The sequence below is a fragment of the Oncorhynchus gorbuscha genome, linkage group LG11, assembly GCF_021184085.1.
Source record: "Oncorhynchus gorbuscha isolate QuinsamMale2020 ecotype Even-year linkage group LG11, OgorEven_v1.0, whole genome shotgun sequence".
Lineage (NCBI taxonomy): Eukaryota > Metazoa > Chordata > Actinopteri > Salmoniformes > Salmonidae > Oncorhynchus > Oncorhynchus gorbuscha.
The window spans coordinates 56,644,854-56,668,536 of record NC_060183.1 but is presented as its reverse complement, the minus strand read 5'-3'; the positions used below and the strand labels follow the sequence as shown (position 1 = coordinate 56,668,536).

The 23,683-nt window shown below is 44.5% G+C and overlaps 1 protein-coding gene and 1 pseudogene across 2 annotated transcripts in view; one reads left to right on the top strand and one right to left on the bottom strand.

Moving 5' to 3' along the window:
• The first annotated feature begins 299 nt into the window (after window positions 1-299).
• Window positions 300-18,242, top strand: LOC124047685 (annotated as a pseudogene).
• A 1,083-nt stretch (window positions 18,243-19,325) lies between these two features.
• The window catches only part of traf2b (Tnf receptor-associated factor 2b), a 22,875-nt gene continuing 18,517 nt past the window's right edge, over window positions 19,326-23,683 (bottom strand). For both annotated transcript variants that reach the window (XM_046370227.1, XM_046370228.1), the window contains exons 10-11: window positions 23,511-23,659; window positions 19,326-23,363 (exon numbers count right to left, since the gene is read on the bottom strand). In XM_046370227.1, coding sequence (XP_046226183.1) covers window positions 23,145-23,363; window positions 23,511-23,659 — 368 coding nt within the window. In that variant the 3' untranslated portion in view covers window positions 19,326-23,144. The remainder of the gene's footprint in view (window positions 23,364-23,510; window positions 23,660-23,683) is intronic.

Here is a 23,683-nt window from a genome sequence, read left to right as displayed (position 1 = left end):
CGAATTTATGTTGGGGGGGGGGTAGTTATTGATATAGCTACATTAATGTTTAAGGACACACTTGCAAAGTGACATTTAGGAACGTATGACAGCTAACGTTAGCTTGTAGCTTGTCTTGCTATCGCGTAACGTTAGCTAGGTAACGTTAACTTAGTTAGCGAGCTGAAAGGTTTTGCTTCCCTAAATGTGTAGCTTTCAATATATTAATCACACATTTCAAAACAAACCGTAACTAATATTGTCTGTTTTAATTTGACTGTTTTTTTGGTTGGAGGTATGTAGAACATAGCTAATTGTTGATGCCGGTAATGTAACTAGCAGGCCTTTGATCACTACTCATTTATATTAACGTTACACATAAAAGTAATTGGACGACGCGAAAGCGTCTTCTATGGGGAGTTTAAGAGCCCCGACGCTCGGTCGGATATTATTAACATGCATCACACGCGGTACCGTTTTTGAAGCATAAGGACCTTAACTTTAATATCAGCGATACATAATTTTCAATAAACAACAGGTTAAATTGACACACGTAGGTTTATGGTTCCCACACAGCCATATGTCCATGTTACAGCCCTTGTTTACGGGAGACAAGAGTTACATGCGTCTCCCAACACCTGTGTGTAAACTGAAGAAGGATACCACAAACGGGTTGTAGTTGGAAAATAATGTCGGCTGCAACTGTGTTAAAATCGACTAAAACAGTGTACATTAAGTGTATATATTTCGTTTGTACAATTATTTTGATGTGATATGAAAGTAGAGATATTAGAATCAGATTCACGTTTGAGAATCGAGAATCAATTGAGAATCGATTCACGTTTAGATGGCGTATTTTGCTGTTTTGGCTTCCAGAGCAATTCGCCTATAAACAGAACAAGTCCTTGGTTTAGCTAGCAATGTAATGTTTACAGAAAAAAGGGGCTGTTTGTTTGCGAATGCAAGATTAACGTTAGCTAGTAACTTCAGAAGATTCGCTAGCAAACGTTGTAGCTATATGTGGATATGTATAATTTATGGATATAGCCACCATTCCTTGTGTCCATTATTCCATATGATCAAGACTGATGATTATACACATGACTGGTTAATTCCACTTCATTCTATCAACTCATGACTAGTTGCTGGACTTCAGTGGGCAAACCTTGCCATGTGGTGTGGGGTTCCAGTCAAACTCTTAGCTGTCATGCTTACTATAAAACGAGTTGGAAGGAAATAGGGTTATTTTCTGGAGCAGGGTCTTATGTTTTGGGTGCTGCTGTCATGCATGTGTTACTGTATAGCTTCAAATAAAATAAAAACATTTTATTAGTCACGTGCCAAATACAACAGGTGGAGACCTGAAATGCTTACTTACAAGCCCCTAACCAACAATGCAGTTTCAAAAAAGTACGGATAAGAATAAGAGATAAAAGTAACAAGAAATTAAAGAGCAGCAGTAAAAGAACAATAGCGCAGATTGAGAGCTTCAAGTTCCTTGGTGTCCATGTAACAGTATAATTTTAAACCATCCCCTCGCCCATACCCTGGCGCAAACCAGGGACCTTCTGCACACATCAACAACAGTCACCCTCGAAGCATCGTTACCCATCACTCCACAAAAGCCACGGCCCTTGCAGAGCAAGGGGAACTACTACTTCAAGGTCTCAGAGCAAGTGACGTAACCGATTGAAACGCTATTTAGCGCACACCGCTAACTAAGCTAGCCGTTTCACATCCGTTACATCCACATCACCAACAAACTTACATGGTCCAAGCACACCAAGGCAGTTGTGAAGAGGGCACGACAAAACCTATTCCCCCTCAGGAGACTGAAAAGATTTGGCATGGGTCCTCAGATCCTCAAAAGGTTCTACAGCTGCACCATCGAGAGCATCCTGACTGGTTGCATCACTGCCTGGTATGGCAACAGCTCGGCCCAGACCACAAGGCACTACAGAGAGTAGTGCGAACGGCCCAGTACTTCACTGGGGCCAAGCTTCCTGCCATCCAGGACCTCTATACCAGGCGGTGTCAGAGGAAGGCTCTAAAAATTGTCAAAGACTCCAGCCACCCTAGTCAAGCCATAAGACTCCTGAACATCTAGTCAAATGGCTACACAGACTGTTTGCTGTGCTGCCCCCAACCCCCTCTTTACACCACTGCTACTCTCTGTTGTCATCTATGCATAGTCACTTTAATAACTCTACCTAAATGTACATACTACCTCAACTAATCGGTGCTCCTGCACATTGTATTGGTACCCGCCTGTATATAGTCTCTCCACTGCAGCTCCGTCGATGAGAATGGGGGCGTGCTCAGTCCTCTTTGTCATGTCATCCACAATCATCTCCTTTGTCTTGATCACATTGAGAGAGAGGTTGGTGTCCTGGCACCACACGGCCAGGTCTCTGACCTCCCTATAGGCTGTCTCGTCGTTGTCGGTGATCAGGCCTACCACTGTTTTTTTGTATTTTTTTTTTTTTACCCCGTTTTCTCCCCAATTTCGTGGTATCCAATTGTTTTTAGTAGCTACTATCTTGTCTCATCGCTACAACTCCCGTAAGGGCTCGGGAGAGACGAAGGTTGAAAGTCATGCGTCCGTCAAGGTCTGCTCCGTGAAAGACTGCACCGTCAAGGTCTGTCACATCATATGACCTGAGAAGATGGTAGCTTTAGCCTAGGGCTAGGGATAAGCCAAATAAAGATGGCCATTGTGCAGCAATATTTGTTTTGTTGGTTTCCACCACAAGAGTCACAAAGATACATTTTGGACTCAAGGCCTATGTTAGCATAACTGCTGTTATGCAAAAACAAAAATATACACCCAGTTCTCCCAGTTCAACACTGACGACACCCTGCTATTGGTGTCTGGAGTCTACCTGGGCTCTAATCAAATCAAATTGTATTTGTCACATACACATGGTTAGCAGATGTTAATGTGAGTGTAGCGAAATGCTTGTGCTTCTAGTTCTGACAATGCAGTAATAACTAACGAGTAATCTAACCTAACAATTTCTAACATGTAAAAAACCCAAATACTGCATAGTTTCCTAGGAACGCGAAGCAAGGCGACCATCTCTGTCGACGCCGGAAGTCACTCTTCCTCTGGGGAGATTGCTGTCATCTGTCTTGGTAGGACACACACACCTGCTATTTCTCACTCACTTTTTGTCTCCTTCCTTCTCTCCTCTATCTCTTTCTCATAATGTGCTTTCATTGGTAATTGTTCTGGAATGTGCATCACAAGGCATTTAACAAATGAAATTAGGCTACTTAATTCAAAACGCAAGTTATCCTCATTAGAAATGTTTTGGTACGCAATGACTTTACTTACGACACAGACATTGTGACTCATGTGTGGCACATAGATGGAGCTCAGTATGAGGACATGTGGAGGCCAACTAAATGACATACACAGCACACCTCTTAATTATAACCCTGACAGTAAGGCAACAAACATTTCCTCAGTGTTTGTTTGCATGCAAAACAGGTCTTAAAAGTAGCATATTTGCTCTGAAACACCCAAGCCAGATTATAACCATTTTTTATAACCCATTTCAGTTGTGCAAGTGCATCTGTGAAAACACAAAGAATCTCACCACACCTGAGACACGTTTTTGCAACATCGTATGAAATAGGCCTACCTGTATTCATGAAGATTGATCTGACCTTTCTATGATAACGTAACTGATATCTAAAATATAACAATATTTTATATTCTCATACTCTAACGGGTCCTTATCCAATGTGGGAATCATAAAACACAGGACAAGATGTTAAAAACTGTCCATTGTGCCAATAGATGGAATGCACTCACATGAGATTTGCCGTGATGTTGACAGAGTGGCATGGGAGGTTTATTTCTTAGACTGGGGTAAGATGTCAATTTTTGGGACACATCCTCAGTAGTGTGCCTTCGAATCAGTGGGTGTTTCGGCCTTTAATCACTAAACACCCTCATCAAAGGTGGCCAGCTAAAGGGTGATCAAGCCTTTACTTGTGTCCCATGCCCAATTAAGATGTACCACGGAACTATGCAAGGCAGGGGCGTCCTCTTCCCTGAGCCAGCCATACAGCTGACCGCATACCTCATATGCCCTCCTCAAGTTGGAGGGATCTGAATTGGGTTCTCAGGTGGGGGTGGGGGGGTCATGAAGTTATAGCCCAGCAAGGGTCCTTCCGTTTGATCCAGATCCACTGGCTGCCTCTTTCAGCTGCTTGAGAAACTGCTCTGACGGTCTGCCGCAGAGCCTGTCCATGGATTCCAAGTTCTTTCAGCAACCTGATGATGGAAGAAGCCACGAATCCTCTGCATCCAGATTCAACTGGCCAGACTTTTGCATTCCAGCCACGCTGAGTTGCGTCTGCTGCCAACTCTGTGTAACGCAGTTTCTTACGCTCGTAGGCCTCTTCAACAGAGTTTTCCCACGGGACTGTGAGCTCTATGATGTACACAGCCTTTCGTGAAGGGGACCAGAGTACCATGTCTGGCCTAAGATTGGTAGAAGCAATCTCAGGTGGAAAAATGAGTTGCTGGCCAATATCGACAAGCATCTTCCAGTCCCGGGCCATGGCTAGGTGTCCAGTTTCTGGCTTTGTAGGAGGATACTTGGGCCTTTTCTGTCCCTCCCGGATGAATGTTGTTGTTTTGACGGGATTGCTTGTTTTTGGAGGTAATGAATTGGTTGCACTCCTCTTGGTCTCAAGTGCTGCAGCCAGGCTCTTGAGGACCTGATTGTGCCTCCAGGTGTAGCGGCCTTGTGAGAGGCTGGTCTTGCAACCTGTCATTATATGCCTGAGAGTCGCTGGAGCTGGGCAGAGGGGGCAGGTCGAGTCCTCGCCATACCATTGATGTAGATCTTTTGGTGATGGAAGCACATCATAAACAGCTCTTATGATGAAGCTAATGTTGCTTGCCTCCATTTGCCAAAGCTCACTCCAGTTGATCTTTCTCCTCTCCAGGCCTTCCCACCGCGTCCATTGCCCTTGTTTAGCAAGAGACAGCCTTTGCACTTCTTGCAGTCTCCTCCTGTCTGCGCACCTCCTCGACCACCAGCTTCCTGCGTTCAGATGTTGTTGCCTTATGGAACGTTGGTTTGCTTGCTGCCAGGCCAAAGCCTCCTCTTCCATGCTGGATATTCCCCACAATGTTTTGGTGTCTCAGGGCTGATGTTGCTTGCTGCACAGCCTTGGATGATGTCCATTTTTTCGTCCAGTTTGTAGGGGAGGTGCAGCCTTGCTAATGGTCTGGTCTTTGGAGTCCTTCAATGTCATCTGAAGTCTTACTTTAGAGCACTTGTACTCCTCCGTTAGACTTGTAAGAGGTAGTTCAAGGACCCCTTTGCCATAGAGGCCGATGTTACTCAGGCATCGTGGGACACCCAGCCATTTCTTCACGTATGAGGTAATGGTTCGCTCCATCTTCTCCACTGTTGTTATTGGGACCTCATAGACGGTGAGTGGCCACATTACCCGGGGGAGAAGTCCAAACTGTAGGCACCAAAGCTTGAGCCTCCCAAGCAGTAGGGTCTTGTTGATGTTCTAAAGACCGTCGGCGATGTCCTGCCTTACTTGCTGCACTTGATCTTTATCCCGGAGGCTTTCGTTGTACCATCTACCCAGGCTCTTGATGGGTTGCTCAGACACCGTTGGTATCGGGTCATCTCCAATGCAGAACCTCACATCTTTAAGCTGTCCCTTGACTATGGAGATACTTCGAGATTTGCTTGGCTTGATTTTCATCCGGGCCCACTTGATGTTATCCTGCAGTTTTGCAAGTAGCCGCCTGGTGCATGCTGCAGTGGTGGTCAGTGTAGTTATGTCATCCATGTATGCTCGGATAGGTGGGAGACGGAGCCCTTCCTTAGTTCTCTCACCGCCGACCACCCATCTCAATGCCCTGATGATGACTTCCATGGCCATAGTGAAGGTCAGAGGAGAAATTGTACAGCCTGCCAATATGCCTACTTCCAAGCGCTGCCATGTTGTTGTGAAGTCAGGTGTTGTGAAACACAATTGCAGGTCTTGGAAATAGGCCTTTACCAGTGTAGTGATGGGTTCTGGTACGTGGAAAATGTTGAAGGATTCCCAGAGGAGTTCATGGGGAACTGAGCCTGCTGCTGTTATGGTTGTCTCATGTGCTGTGTTCCTACTCGTGGTCGTTTCCGTTCCTGGGTCCGTAACTGTGTGATCAGTCGTTGAGCCATCTTGCGCCCCAGCTCTCGCAGGCTCTAGGGGTATGTTCCTTAGTTGACTTTCAGTAGCACTTAGCGAGTGTCTCCAACATACTGAAACAGTGTCGGAGACTGCCAACATGGGTAGCTAGCCCATGACAGCCCCAGTGGGGTCTATTCCCTCCGGTCAGCTGTCTCTCCAAGCTGTCACACAGACTTTCCTATGTTGTTAGCTGTCCTTTCACAGCAGTCACTGGACTGGTCCAGATGATCAGAATATAGAATATATAATAATATATAGGTAATATAGATAACCATGGGTGTGTCTTGTCCTGCTCTCCTCCACAGAGAACTACACCCTCCTGTCCTGTGTGAGGAACAAGCCCTATTTTGTGTTTGGCTGCTGGCTGAACGAGACCCACCTCGTCTCTGGCTACCTGCACTGGATCGGCAACATGACCTTCTGCTCTGTGCTCTGGCTCAATAAAGCCTTTCAGGTCGGTCCCATACATGGTCATAAATGTTATCATTGGTAGAGGACAAAACAGCTGTGGGTCTATTTGCCTTTATATAGTGACCATTTTGACTGAGTCATCTTACAACTAGTCAAACTGAATTAAACTGTGGACTTCCAACACACAGAATTATAGGATCTCTCTGGTTTCACTAATCTTGGTTTCTTTTAACAAGGTTTTGGTCTATATCAGCTCTCTAAGTTCGAGTTATCAACTCCCTAAAGGCGTCCGCATGCTTGTGATGTTTTGGTCTTCGGTAAGGTTTTTTTTCGGCTGTTTGTGCGCACACCAAAATATAGTCAGGCAGAAGTTCGTAGCCGAAGTCTACGCCCTTTCATTGGTCATCAGTAGAGATTCTTCAATTAAGTGTTTTAAATCTAATTTTATTTGTCACATGCGCCGAATACAACAGGTGTTGCATTTCACCTTACAGTGAAATGCTTACTTATGAGCCCCTAACCAACAATGCAGTTAAAAAAATACGGATAAGAAATAAAACTAACAAGTAATTAAAGAGCAGCAGTAAAATAACAATAGCGAGACTCTATACAGGGGGGTACCGGTACAGAGTCAATGTGTGGGGGCACCGGTTAGTTGAGGTAATATGTACATGTAGGTAGAGTTATTAGTGTGACTATGCATAGATGACAACAGAGAGTAGCAGTGGTGTAAAGAGGGTGTGGGGGGGTGGCACAGCAAATAGCCTGGGTAGCCATTTGACTAGATGTTCAGGAGTCTTATGGCTTGACTAGGGTGGCTGGAATCTTTGACCATTTTTAGGGCCTTCCTCTGACACCGCCTGGTATAGAGGTCCTGGATGGCAGGAAGCCTGGCCCCAGTGATGTACTGGGCCGTTCGCACTACTCTCTGTAGTGCCGTGTGGTCGGAGGCAGAGCAATTGCCATACCAGGCAGTGATGTAACCAGATTGTCATGCTGGTGATAGAGGACCCAAAAGCGACTTAACAGAAACAGAGTTTATTTAAGTCCAAACAGGGAATAACAGAAATCCTCTAGTCTGTAGAGGGGAATAACTGGAGAAGCGGCCACAGACTGCAGGTCGCCTCGGGTAGGCGCAGGCCGTAGTCGACAGAGACACCTGCTCACACGCAGCATCTGACGAAGGCAAAAAACACGACAGGACAGGGCGATACACAATCACAGCAAAAACACGACAGGACAGGGCGAAACGCAATCACAGCATGGTGAATACTAAACAAGGAACCGACGGGACAGGAACGGAACACAAAGGAATAAATAGGGACTCTAATCAGGGGAAAGGATCGGGAACAGGTGTGGGAAGACTAAATGATGATTAGGGGAATAGGAACAGCTGGGAGCAGGAACGGAACGATAGAGAGAAGAGAGAGCGAGAGAGTGAGAGAGGGAGGGGAGAGAGAGGGATAGAAGGAGGGAAAGAACCAAATAAGACCAGCAGAGGGAAACGAATAGAATGGGGAGCACAGGGACAAGACATGATAATAAATGACAAACATGACAGTACCCCCCACTCACCGAGCGCCTCCTGGCGCACTCGAGGAGGAATCCTGGCGGCAACGGAGGAAATCATCGATGAGTGAACGGTCCAGCACGTCCCGAGACGGAACCCAACTCCTCTCCTCAGGACCGTAACCCTCCCAATCCACTAAGTATTGGAGACCCCGTCCCCGAGAACGCATGTCCATGATCTTATGTACCTTGTAAATAGGTGCGCTCTCGACAAGGACGGGAGGGGGGGAGGGAAGACGAACGGGGGTGCGAAGAAAGGGCTTAACACAGGAGACATGGAAGACAGGATGGACGCGACGAAGATGTCGCGGAAGAAGCAGCGCACAGCGACAGGATTGACGACCTGGGAGACACGGAACGGACCAATGAACCGCGGAGTCAACTTACGAGAAGCTGTCGTAAGAGGAAGGTTGCGAGTGGAAAGCCACACTCTCTGGCCGCAACAATACCTTGGACTCTTAATCCTGCGTTTATTGGCGGCTCTCACAGTCTTCCCCGCAGACAAAGGCAGACCGGTAATGAAGTCTAAGGCGATGTGAGACCATGGTCGAGAAGGAATGGGGAGCGGTCTGAGACGACCGGCAGGAGGAGAGTTACCCGACTTAGTCTGCGCGCAGTCCGAACAAGCAGCCACGAAACGGCGCGTGTCACGCTCCTGAGTCGGCCACCAAAAGCGCTGGCGAATAGACGCAAGAGTGCCTCGAACACCGGGATGACCAGCTAACTTGGCAGAGTGAGCCCACTGAAGAACAGCCAGACGAGTGGAAACAGGAACGAAAAGGAGGTTACTAGGACAAGCGCGCGGCGACGCAGTGTGCGTGAGTGCTTGCTTAACCTGTCTTTCAATTCCCCAGACTGTTAACCCGACAACACGCCCATAAGGAAGAATCCCCTCGGGATCAGTAGAAGCCACAGAAGAACTAAACAGACGGGATAAGGCATCAGGCTTGGTGTTCTTGCTACCCGGACGGTAAGAAATCACAAACTCGAAACGAGCGAAAAACAACGCCCAACGAGCTTGACGGGCATTAAGTCGTTTGGCAGAACGGATGTACTCAAGGTTCTTATGGTCTGTCCAAACGACAAAAGGAACGGTCGCCCCCTCCAACCACTGTCGCCATTCGCCTAGGGCTAAGCGGATGGCGAGCAGTTCACGGTTACCCACATCATAGTTGCGCTCAGATGGCGACAGGCGATGAGAAAAATAAGCGCAAGGATGAACCTTATCGTCAGACTGGAAGCGCTGGGATAGAATGGCTCCCACGCCTACCTCTGAAGCGTCAACCTCGACAATGAATTGTCTAGTGACGTCAGGAGTAACGAGGATAGGAGCGGACGTAAAACGTTCTTTTAGAAGATCAAAAGCTCCCTGGGCGGAACCGGACCACTTAAAACACGTCTTGACAGAAGTAAGAGCTGTGAGAGGGGCAGCAACTTGACCAAAATTACGAATGAAACGCCGATAGAAATTAGCGAAACCTAAAAGCGCTGCAACTCGACACGTGACCTTGGAACGGGCCAATCACTGACAGCTTGGACCTTAGCGGAATCCATCTGAATGCCTTCAGCGGAAATAACGGAACCGAGAAAAGTAACGGAGGAGACATGAAAAGAGCACTTCTCAGCCTTTACGTAGAGACAATTCTCTAAAAGGCGCTGTAGAACACGTCGAACGTGCTGAACATGAATCTCGAGTGACGGAGAAAAAATCAGGATATCGTCAAGATAGACAAAAACAAAGATGTTCAGCATGTCTCTCAGAACATCATTAACTAATGCCTGAAAAACAGCTGGCGCATTGGCGAGACCGAACGGCAGAACCCGGTACTCAAAATGCCCTAACGGAGTGTTAAACGCCGTTTTCCACTCGTCCCCCTCTCTGATGCGCACGAGATGGTAAGCGTTACGAAGGTCCAACTTAGTAAAGCACCTGGCTCCCTGCAGAATCTCGAAGACTGATGACATAAGGGGAAGCGGATAACGATTCTTAACCGTTATGTCATTCAGCCCTCGATAATCCACGCAGGGGCGCAGAGTACCGTCCTTCTTCTTAACAAAAAAGAACCCCGCCTCGGCCGGAGAAGAAGAAGGCACTATGGTACCGGCGTCAAGAGACACAGACAAATAATCCTCGAGAGCCTTACGTTCGGGAGCCGACAGAGAGTATAGTCTACCTCGAGGAGGAGTGGTCCCCGGAAGGAGATCAATACTACAATCATACGACCGGTGAGGAGGAAGGGAGTTGGCTCGGGACCGACTGAAGACCGTGCGCAGATCATGATATTCCTCCGGCACTCCTGTCAAATCGCCAGGTTCCTCCTGAGAAGTAGGGACAGAAGAAACGGGAGGGATGGCAGACATTAAACACTTCACATGACAAGAAACGTTCCAGGATAGGATAGAATTACTAGACCAATTAATAGAAGGATTATGACATACTAGCCAGGGATGACCCAAAACAACAGGTGTAAACGGTGAACGGAAAATCAAAAAAGAAATAGTCTCACTGTGGTTACCAGATACTGTGAGAGTTAAAGGTAGTGTCTCAAATTTGATACTGGGAAGATGACTACCATCTAAGGCAAACATGGGCGTAGGCTTGTCTAACGGTCTGAAAGGAATGTTATGTTTCCGAACCCATGCTTCGTCCATGAAACAACCCTCAGCCCCAGAGTCAATCAAGGCACTGCATGTAGCACCCGAACCGGTCCAGCGTAGATGGACCGACATAGTAGTACAAGATCTAGATGAAGAGACCAGAGTAGTAGCGCTCACCAGTAGCCCTCCGCTTACTGATGGGCTCTGGCCTCTTACTGGACATGAATTAACAAAATGTCCAGCAACTCCGCAATAGAGGCACAGGCGGTTGGTGATCCTCCGTTCCCTCTCCTTAGTCGAGATGCGAATCCCTCCCAGCTGCATGGGCTCAGTCTCAAAGCCAGAGGAGGGAGATGGTTGCGATGCGGAGCAGGGAAACACCGTTGATGCGAGCTCTCTTCCACGAGCCCGGTGACGAATATCTACCCGTCGTTCTATGCGGATGGCGAGAGCAATCAAAGAGTCCACATCTGAAGGAACCTCCCGGGAGAGAATCTCATCCTTAACCACTGCGTGGAGTCCCTCCAGAAAACGAGCGAGCAGCGCCGGCTCGTTCCACTCACTAGAGGCAGCAAGAGTGCGAAACTCAATAGAATAATCCGTTATGGACCGTTCACCTTGGCATAAGGAAGCCAGGGCCCTAGAAGCCTCCCTACCAAAAACTGAACGGTCAAAAACCCGAATCATCTCCTCTTTAAAGTTCTGGAACTTGTTAGAGCAATCAGCCCTTGCCTCCCAGATAGCTGTGCCCCATTCTCGAGCCCGGCCAGTAAGGAGTGAAATGACGTAAGCTACCCGAGCTCTCTCTCTAGAGTATGTGTTGGGTTGGAGAGAGAACACAATCTCACACTGCGTGAGAAAGGAGCGGCACTCAGTGGGCTGCCCGGAGTAGCAAGGTGGGTTATTAACCCTAGGTTCTGGAGGCTCGGCAGGCCAGGAAGTAACAGGTGGCACGAGACGTAGACTCTGGAACTGTCCAGAGAGGTCGGAAACCTGAGCGGCCAGGTTCTCCACGGCATGGCGAGCAGCAGACAATTCCTGCTCGTGTCTGCCGAGCATGGCTCCTTGGATCTTGACGGCAGTGTAACGAGCGTCTGAAGTCGCTGGGTCCATTCCTTGGTCGGTTCCTTCTTTCATGCTGGTGATAGAGGACCCAAAAGCGACTTAACAGAAACAGAGTTTATTTAAGTCCAAACAGGGAATAACAGAAATCCTCTAGTCTGTAGAGGGGGAATAACTGGAGAAGCGGCCACAGACTGCAGGTCGCCTCGGGTAGGCGCAGGCCGTAGTCGACAGAGACACCTGCTCACACGCAGCATCTGACGAAGGCAAAAAACACGACAGGACAGGGCGATACACAATCACAGCAAAAACACGACAGGACAGGGCGAAACGCAATCACAGCATGGTGAATACTAAACAAGGAACCGACGGGACAGGAACGGAACACAAAGGAATAAATAGGGACTCTAATCAGGGGAAAGGATCGGGAACAGGTGTGGGAAGACTAAATGATGATTAGGGGAATAGGAACAGCTGGGAGCAGGAACGGAACGATAGAGAGAAGAGAGAGCGAGAGAGTGAGAGAGGGAGGGGGAGAGAGAGGGATAGAAGGAGGGAAAGAACCAAATAAGACCAGCAGAGGGAAACGAATAGAATGGGGAGCACAGGGACAAGACATGATAATAAATGACAAACATGACACAGATGCTCTCGATGGTGCAGCTGTAGAACCTTTTGAGGATCTGAGGACCCATGCCAAATCTTTTCAGTCTCCTGAGGGGGAATGCCTTCTTCACGACTGTCTTGGTGTGCTTGGACCATGTTAGTTTGTTGGTGATGTGGACACCAAGGAACTTGAAGCTCTCAACCTGCTCCACTGTAGCCCCGTCGATATGAATGGGGACGTGCTCACTCCTCTTTTTCTTGTAGTCCACAAGCGTCTCTTTTGTTGTCATTCAAAGTTACAGTTCATACAAAGAAATCAGTTAATTGAAGTTAATTGAAATAAATAATTCATTTTAAGCTATGGATTTTTCATGACTGGGCAGGGGCACAGCCATGGGTGGGCCTGGGAGGGCATAGGTCCACCAACTTGGGAGCCAGGTCCAACCACTGGGGAGCCAGGCCAGGCCAAGCCAATCAGAATTAGTTTTCCCCCACAAAAGGGGTGGCTGGTCTCAGAACATCCCGTAGGTGAAGAAGCCGGATGTGGAGGTCCTGGTTGGACTTACTGCCAAATGATCTAAAATGACATTGGAGCGGCTTATGGTAGAGAAATTAATATTACATTCTCTGGCAACAGCTCTGTTGGACATTTCTGCAGTCAGCATGCCAATTGCATTCCCCCTCAACTTGAGACATCTGTGGCATTGTGTTGTGCCAAATCTGCACATTTGTCTTTTTATTGTAGCTTCTTGATATGCCACACCTGTCAGGTGAATAGATTATCTTGGCAAAGGAGAAATGCTCACTAACGGGGATGTAAACAAATTTGTGCAAAACATTTGAGAGAAATAAGCTTTTTTTGCGTATGGAATATGTCATTTTATATTTTATTTCAGCTCATGAAACATGGGACCAACACTTTACATTTTGTGTTTATAGGGAGAGGACAAGACCTACCTGCTCTTCACCACCGGCAGCCTTACCTACTCCCCCCACCAGATAGGTATCAAGCGGATCATGCCTGACCAGATGATCACGTCTGTGCCTGTCCTGGGGGAGGAGTGCAGCACAGACAAGTTCTTTGACTCTCTAGACCATGTGATCGGCATGGGCCTGTCTCCAGGCCACAGGTGAGGGAGTGAGTGTGCGTCATGGGCAGCAGTGTGAAGAGGCTGAATAACTTAGTTGCAAGGCTACAGGTGCAAAGATGTGACAGAAGGAGTGCACCAGAAACCCATTTGAATGACTGTCATAAAAACATAGTAACTAATCTCTCATGGACAGATTCTCGCGGACAGATTAAACAGCAAGAATCTGTCAAAGCTCAAGCATAATTGTGTGATTACGAGCAGCAATAGTTCCTGGTTTTAGGTTTTTATCATTGATTATCTGGACGAATCAGCATTGGGCGTACATGGTACTTAAATTGGTGCAGAGATTTTCAAGCCCATGTGCAGATGATTGACAATTTTTAGTGGAAACTGTTTATCGTAAAAATTCATGAAAACCAAAATGTGCTTTTGGCCATGATGAACACGGGTGAATTTAACAGAAGGGAGGGGTTTGGCAGAGTTTCCTTTTGCACAATGGCAATCACAATTGTTAACTGCATTTCCCCCAGAAGTAAATCAGGAAATTAGAATTTAGCTTCTGGGTAACCAAGATTACATAGTAAATATTTGTCTTACAACATCACCTTGCTTTCCTCACTTTGTTTTTGATGCTGAACAAGTACACCTTTACCAAGACCGTCCATGCTGTTGTCTCTGTCCAGGTATCTGTATTGTGAACAGTCGAGCGTGGCTGGCGGGCTGGGTGATCTCTGACCCCATGTCTCCGCACCCCATCGCTGAGGAGATTGACCTGCATGTCATTGACCTGAATAGCCTGCGGGAGGAGAGGCGGAGCCCTTAGGCCCACCGAGCCTTCACACCCAACGAAGAGTGCTTCTTTATCTTCTTGGACGTCAGCAGAGATTTTGTGGCCAGGTATGTATGTCACGGCTGCTTTAATAGTTACAGGCAGTATGGGGTTACTATGGGTTTATAAATGACTTCTGATCCCTTTTTCAATGTTATTGGGCCTTTGTATCAGATACTAACAGATAAATTGTGTGTATTATATGAAGGACATATTCTTCCAAATACAGATTTGATCATCTTTAATCCGGTTCAGCATGTGTTTTATGAAGTTGAACTAAATGTAATGCAAACCCCAGCTGGGCACAGAAATCACCTACAGTACCTTCAGAAAGTATTCATACCCCTTGACTTTTTCCACATTTTGTTATGTTACAGACTGAATTTAAAAGATATTAAATTGGGATTTTGTGTCACATGCCTACACTCAATATCCCATCATGTCAAAGTAGAATTAGGTTTTTAGAGATGTTAACAAATGAATACAAAATTAAAATTTACATGTACATTTAAGTCATTTAGCAGACGCTCTTATCCAGAGCGACTTACAAATTGGTGCATTCACCTTATGACATCGAGTGGAACAGTCACTTTACAATAGTGCATCTAAATCTTAAAGGGGGGGGGGGTGAGAGAGGGATACTTATCCTATCCTAGGTATCCTTAAAGAGGTGGGGTTTCAGGTGTCTCCGGAAGGTGGTGATTGACTCCGCTGTCCTGGCGTCGTGAGGGAGTTTGTTCCACCATTGGGGGGCCAGAGCAGCGAACAGTTTTGACTGGGCTGAGCGGGAGCTGTACTTCCTCAGTGGTAGGGAGGCGAGCAGGCCAGAGGTGGATGAACGCAGTGCCCTTGTTTGGGTGTAGGGCCTGATCAGAGCCTGGAGGTACTGAGGTGCCGTTCCCCTCACAGCTCCGTAGGCAAGCACCATGGTCTTGTAGCGGATGCGAGCTTCAACTGGAAGCTAGTGGAGAGAACGGAGGAGCGGGGTGACGTGAGAGAACTTGGGAAGGTTGAACACCAGACGGGCTGCTGCGTTCTGGATGAGTTGAGGGGTTTAATGTCTTGGGTCAGTAAGTATTCAACCCCTTTGTTATGGCAAGCCTAAATAAGTTCAGGAGTAAAAAAGGGTTTAACAAGTCACATAATAAGTTGCATTGACTTTCTCTGTGTGCAATAATAGTGTACAAGAATACAGGCATCCTTCCTAACTCAGTTGCCGGATAGGAAGGAAATCACTCAGAGATTTTACCATGGGGCCAATGGTGACATTGAAACAGTTACTGAGTTTAATTGCAGTGATAGGAGAAAACTGATGATGGAACAACAACATTGTAGTTACTCCACAATACTAACCTAAATTAAAAGGAAGCCTGTACAGAATAAAACATATTCCATAACATGCATCCTGTTTGCAATAAGGCACAAAAGTAAAACTACAAATAATTTAACCTTATGTCTGTTATGTTTGGGGAAAATTCAACACAACACATCACTGAGTACCACTCTTCATATTTTCAAGCATAGTGGTGGCTGCATTATGTTATGGGTGTGTTTGTCATCGCCAAGGACTAGGGAGTTGTTTAGGATAAAAAGAAACGGAATAGAGTTAAACAGGCAAAATCCTAGAGGAAAACCTGGTTCGGTCAGCTTTGCAACAGACACTCAGTGACATTCATCTTTCAGCAGGACATTAACTTAAAACACAAGGACCAATATACGCTTGAGTTACTTACCAAGACGACATTGAATGTTTCAGAGTGGCCGAGTTAAACTTTTGACATAAATCAGCTTTAAAAACCATGGCAAGACTTGAAAATGGCAGTCTAGCAATGATCAACAACCGACTTGACAGAGCTTGAATAATTTTATAAAGAATAATGTGCAAATATTATACAATCCAGTTGTGCTCTTAGATTTACCCTGAAAGACTCACAGCTGTAATTGCTACAAAAGGTGATTCTTACGTGTATTGATTGACTCAAGGGTATGAATACATATGCAAATTAGATTTCTGTATTTCAATCATTTCTAAAATTTCTTAACATGTTTTCACTTTGTCATTATGGGGTATTGTGTGTAGATGGGTGAGAATTAAAAAAAAACATTTTTTTATTAATTTTGAATTCCGGCTGTAACACAACAAAATGGGGAAAAAGTTAAGGGGTATGAATACTTCACTCGTCATTCACCAGTGATTATCACTCTCCCCCTAGTGGTGCAGAGGACAAACATGGTTACATCTGGGACCACCACCACCACAACATCTGCCTGGTGCGGCTGCAGCATGACATAGTGGTCAACTCTGTGGCCTTCAGCCCAACCGACCTGGAGCTGCTGCTCTCTGCCAGTGACGACTCCACCATCAAGGTGTGGCACTCGGCTCGTCTGCCTTGCACAGACGTCCGCCCGCGCCCCGCACCCTCTCCTGGCTGGTCCGCAACAAGAACACCACCTCTGTCAACGGGAAACCCTGAAAACCTGAGAGGGGTGGGAGGGGACTGGAAATGGGAGCGGGGTAAAGACTTTCATAGGTGACGCACACTCCAGGAGTAGCTATCTTCATTGTGGGAGAATCACACTTTTTATGCCTGCCTACACAGTGTGGTAGATATGACATCACCAACCTCCAAGGACATGTGACAGCTGGGGTAAGCCACAAGGAGGCATAATTGCAACAGCAATTTCACAGGCCTCTCCATAAATGTCCTTTTTGAAGGTGACACCTAGCCAGGTGAATTGCTGTCATGGTGAAGGTCATACGGTACAGGTAAATTCCTCCTGGACCTTTGCAAGGTCTGGGAGGGAAATTACATTAATTGGTTATAATGATCATGCTTCCAAAGAATGAATGAGCTACTGGAGAAGAAACATGGGAGACTACTTCAAGAAAAAAAATATTTTGAGTTTGTTCACTGAATGAAGAGATGTGGACACTAAAATATGGTCAAAGATCACACTTGTGTGTTTTGTCTTCTGTTAAGTCTTTCGATCTATGTGCATGTTTGCACATATTCTTTCACATTTGTTTATGTTGGGTTGTACTATCACATCAGTGATGTCATATGATTGCAGAGCTGAGGATGTCTGAAATTACCAAGAGCAATTCAAGTGGTCTGGTACCTCCTGAAAGTGTGTTTGTGAATGTGTGTCAGAGGGGCCCGAATAACCCAGGACTGTAATGGCCGAAAAGGTATATCTTCATTGTTACACTCAAGTTTCACCAAATTGTCATGATAGAAATATCACTGAACTTTGTTGCTTACATTTCACAATCTACAAAATGACTGACTCTCCTTTAAAACACATGCTAGATGAATAAGGTGACACAACCGACTCATTGCTCCTGAACACTGCCAGTATGATGCCAGTTCCAAATCAATCTTTTACTAAATGGTTGTAACAGTCCTGTGGTCATTTTATCCCTGATGGATAAACATCCAACTGGTCATGGGATTGGTTCATAGGAAGACGTGTCTTTATTACTATTGTGTCTGCAAATATGCTTAATGAATGCTTCCAAAGAGGCTTACAATGAGAGTGCCACCTGTAACACCCCACCTGGTCCAAGGTCATACGGTTCATGTGAAAACTGGCAATATCAAGGCAGTATTCCTTTAAAATTGTTTTGCAGCCATCGGGTAAAGATATCCGTATCTGAACTAGCACACGATTTATGTAAGTGTTGCATTTTTATAGAGCCTACTGACGAAGCACAAAGCAGTACAGTAGGGCATGGTCATATCTGCAGCAAAAGCCTTCCGTTCTCTAATGCTTTTAAAACACTCTCCTTAAACCTGAGCTAGACAGCTGTGTGCCTGTTGCTTCTCTGATTGGATATAACCACAACCTACCCCAGCTCTGGTCATGCATCATTTTATTGTGCATAGAAAATGTCAAATTTAAGTTGTTTAATAAAAATATGTCTTGCTCTTTTTCAGTTGTCTCTGGCTAATCTGCAACCCTACACCAGATTTGATTGAACTTCAAATAGACACATACCTGTTACCTTTCATTTCCAATGTGAGTGGAAAAGAGCCTTGTGATCACAGGGCAAAATTCAATCAATGCTCATATAACAAAATCACATGCTTGGTTCATGTTCTCCGACCAAAGCAAAGAGACAATCACAAGGTGTATAGTATCCATAAAGTAGATCTCCCCAGAGCCCTATACTACGAATGTAGTTAGCGAGGTAACTTTATTCAACTCGGGATAAATCGGTACCACGTAAGTGGCTCACATTTTAGCCAGGTACATTACTTTTTTATATGGCAACGAATCCTTCAGATCTAATCTGGCCAACTCATGCAACTCCGGGCTAACTCCATTAACCCGAATGAAGGTGTCGGAGTCTCGAGTTGAGGCCTAATGAAATCAGATTGCATCATCATCCTGTTCATTTGAGAACGACTGACACCTGATTTTACACCTGATTTTAAATCAAATGTCAGGTATTTTAACGATCACATTGCACATTTAGTAATGACAGAATACATTTAAAACTTTACGCACCAACTTTGACTTAATACAATTATTTTATTAATTGGAGTGGGGGAAACTGTTTGTGCATTAATAAGCACACCCAAGACGAACTTTAACGTAATACAAAGATGTCACTAATAACCTATTTCACACCATAGCCTGCTGAATAGGCAAGAACTTTAATTTTGATTTAAACACAAATGAAAACGTGGCACTGGCTCGCCCATTGATTGAGGTGGCACTGGCTCGCCCATTGATTGAGGTTTCAGGAGTGTCTCAATTAAGAGTTCCAGTAGCCATGTGCGACATTCACTCGCCCGTTTACAAGCCTGCTAGAGTTGTAGGGAGACGATCAATATCCATCGTCGTATGGATGAAGCCTGAGCAGTAATGTGAAGCTGGCTAGCTTTCGAAAACCCTGAGTAAATCTAGCTTGTTTGGTAGTATAACCCTCCGGAAGTAAAGTCACACGGACTCAGTTTTATCAAATGTATTTATTTTCACAACACCATTCTCATTGGTAGATAATGTATTGAGAAACAGGTATACTTTCCCCCCCTCCAATTCATTGTTATAGATACAATATATAATCCCAGGACTACTCCATGCTAGATAGGTGTTTGAATTAACATGCAATCAAATCAAACACCTCAAAATGTGCCAATAAAAACAACTACAGCACACAAGTCTTGACAGTCACAATCATGAGAGCATAAAACAAAATGACTCCTGCAAGATCAGTGAGACTTCCTTGGTTAAATAAGACAAAGAAATCAATGAAACTTAAACAGGTAACTATATTAAATCAGAATTGCTTTCCTTTAACACATGCATATAATTAACATTACACACTGTGCTGTTATATTTATGTAACCTGCCCTTCAACAAAAACACCTACATGTGATTCTACCATTACAGTGACAAAAATATACATAATCTACATTAACACATCAAATGTCTTTGTATATTAGTTATAGCTGAATAATGACCAACAATCATATTTTAAGTGAAGGAGATGTCCTTAAATAATTCTCATCCACTCTACACAAGATAGATAAGGTTAACCTGTCACAAGTATGACATTCAGAAACACTTAATTGTTCTATTCAATACAATTATGCTGGCATAATAGCCTGCTAACTTACCATTTATTTATGCGCTAGCTCAGTATAAATACTAATCTTGAAATTTGAGATAAAATATGCATTTCGTATTTGAAAAGAGCAGGAGCTTTCTCAGCTTAGCCTATAACATATAGTTCATATAATTGTTAGTTAATATACTGTATTTTATTACAGTATCATATATCTTAATTGGGTACATGTCTACTGTGGCGTACTCTTGTACACTACAGCTATATAGGCACTGTTCATCTACCTAGCTAACAGAACTGGACTGAAAAGTATACTGAGGAAAGATACGATGATCGGTTCATCTGAGCCTCGAGCGGATCAAATCCAAATCTAATTGTATTGGTCACATGCGCTGCATACAGCAGGTGTAGACCTTACCATGAAATGCTTACTTAAAAGCCCTTTACTAACATTGCAATTGAGAAAAATAAATTGTTAAGTAAAAACATAGATAGTTAAAAAAATAAAGAGCAGCAGTAAAATAGTAGCGAGGTACAAAATATGTTACAAATAACACGAAAACACACAATAGCACAATTGGTTAAGGGCCCGTAAAAATCGGCAGCCATCTCCTCCGACGCCATTCAGTCAAAATGGTATATAATGCTCAAATTAAGTATTGCCCATGTCTGCATGAAGCTCAGGATAATGCAGAGGATGTGGTGCCTTTGAAAGGTCAATTAAGAGGTGTCAAATTTGGGCCGCTTTGCAGCTATTTTGATAATGTCTTCTACTAAGCATGGCAAAGAATTAACGGTAACACAAACTTAATGCTGCTTCAATTTGATGGAAAACTATTTTAATTCAAGCTAAAGCCTGTTGTGCACATGCACAGTATTATGCACCCACCTTGTTCAATGATTTATTAGGCTTTAAGTACAGCGCATACAGCATGGATGTGAGCAGTGGTGTGTATTCATGGATGCCAAGGGAAGCCAGGCTCTCCCACAAAAATAACAAACAAATTAATTTAGCTTTCATCTTTCTGTGTTTCATAAATGTCCTTCAATTCACAAGAGGCTGAATGTATCACAGGAGAAAGCATTCAAGCAAACAAAATAGCAACCCTCTGTCTCTGTATGTGTAGCTCATCTATGCTGTCTGATCAAAAAGAGTGACATTGTTGCCACCCATAGCATTGAATGCAAGGGAAGCCAAGGAGCATTTGGCATCCCTTGATAATTCTTTCTATAAAATAGCCAATCAACGTTGAGCTAAACTGAGTGAGATCAGCTGTGAATGGTCCTGGCACACCAAAAAAAAGAAGTCTCAAGGTAAGCCAGTTTGGATTTGGCCTCAGACCAATCACATCACATTAGAAGCCAAACATCATTGACAGAAAACTGGAATTAATTGCATCCCATTGTGTCGTTGTCCTCCAGTGGCTACCTAGCTAAAATTGTCCCATTCCTAAATTAGCAATGGATAGAGAATTGTACTTGTGGTTTACTTAATTATCCGTACTGGCCAATGATTATAATGGGAAATCTGATCCAACCATAAATTCATACATTGTGTACCTGGCCCGAGAGGATGGAAGTTCAACATGTAGTAATGTTAGGCTAATGTCAACTAGCTGGCCTGGCGCATCATTGCCAATGAAAGGAAGTTAGGGTAGTGAACTAGTATTTTAGCCAGGTAGCCTTGAACAACAAAAAACATTTTTTAAAGTGTATGACAGAGTCATAGATCGTTTAGGCAACAGGAAAGTGGAGGATGGCATTGGCGTTTCTAGGGTAGGTTGCAGGGTGAGTCAACATGTTTTTCTACTTTCACAGAAATCAGAACCATGGACAGCTACATCATATTTAGCTTATATTAGTTGGACAATGTTTTTTGTGGTATCTTTTAGTTGTCACTGTATTAGACTAAGCATAGGTGATTAGATGATGTTGAAATGGTGCTGGAATAGTGGAGGCAGCTCCTGTTTTCTTTGTGACTTGCGGTAACTCAGTGGTTCTAAATCAATAGTTGTTTCGTAGTCTGAAAATGACAGAAACATTAACTTGCTTGATCATGCTGTAGGCCATGTAACTGTTACATGCAATATCTTTTGTGGACTTCACCAGACAGAGGTTGCTCTCCTGTTTTGTGATGAAAACAAAGCTGTGGTTGAATTTATTCTGCTACGGTGTCTTCTTATCGTCTCGGCCTTCAGGCCTATATATTATGGTGTCAAGGCATATGAACTAACAGGTTATAGAGCAAACAACTCAATAATCACAACACATAGGTTGTAATATGCCCCCCCCCCGGCTTGGCTTCCCCAGTGATTTTACCCCACGCACTGCTACTGGATGCGAGTGCACAACTGTTTAAATGGGAAAGCGTACTTGTGTTTTTGGAATGCTCTAAGCTACTTAGTTAGACCCGTTGCTCCTCAAGGAGCATTTGCCATCTATAATCAACTAGTATAATTGTACTGTTGTCCCCCCACAATTTATTTGTATTACATTTTTTAAATATTTTTTTTTTACAGATTGCACTTGCTAGTCTTACGCATAACCTAACCCATCCTCCTTTATCCGGGCTTGGGACCGGCTTGTAGCTTTTTTGAGAAAGCACTAGGCGGAGTTTGTGGAACATTTCTTTCATATAAATTACCGACCGGTTGGTTTTGCCATTTAAAAAGTTGTGCCTGCTCACATGATGAATGGGCAGGATCTCGAACACATCCTTGTCCATGTGTACAACAGGTGCTACCTCAAGTAAAAGCAGTTTTTCACAACTTGACAGTGTCATTTTGGCACGATCACATCATGTCTCCAAATTAAGAAAATTGGAAAATAATAGAAATACATAACGTGATTTATGTGCAATGAGCCTATTTGCTGACCAATTTTGACAAGCTCTTATTGCCTTGCATTCAAAAACAGTCACGGCATCCTCTGCATAATACTGCACTTCTAGTAGTCAGAGCCAACACGTGGGTTGGCCATATCACCCTATTTTTCTCTGTTTAAACCAATTGAAAAGATCTGCTAGCAGAATTCATTTTTCATTCCAGTGCCTTCAGCCAGCAAAATAAACAGTGTCTATGATATACTTATAATAATAAATATGAAATGTATTATAATATTACTTATATTATGCAATTTCAGAAGTTATATATATATATATATTAGTCTGCGTTTTGTGCCTTTGTGTAGGGGGCTTCCACAGCCTCTACAAGCCTGTGAGGTCTACAATGGCCTTGATGAAAATGGTATCATCCCTAAGGTAGGAGCTCTTGCCTGTCAGTTTAGCTAATGGACAGAAGAGTGGGCAGCCACTGGCTATGTTCATCTCACTGATTGGCCGCTGGAAAGAGGTGGAGCTGACATCAGGTCGGAAGGCGTCAATAATATGCTCCCTGTTATTCTGATCCAGCAGCATCAGAGTCACCTATCGGAAGAAAATGAGTAGGGAGACTTCATATTTTGATTGATTTATAATGCAGTCGGTTGTAGTTAATTATGTTAGACATAAGTAAGATCAGGTTAATATGACAGATGGAGTTGAATAAGGAATCAGAAAGGTAGAGAAACTCACTTTTTGACTGAAGGGCCATTTGAGCAGAGCGTCACACTTGCCCCTCATCACCACAAAGAAAAGAGAAAGGTGTGTCCCTCGACCTGTTCCATCCCCATTCAGATACAGTCTCAGACACATCTTATAGCCATATTTACTGGAATAGAACGCTGTGGGGGAAGATAACTTCTTTA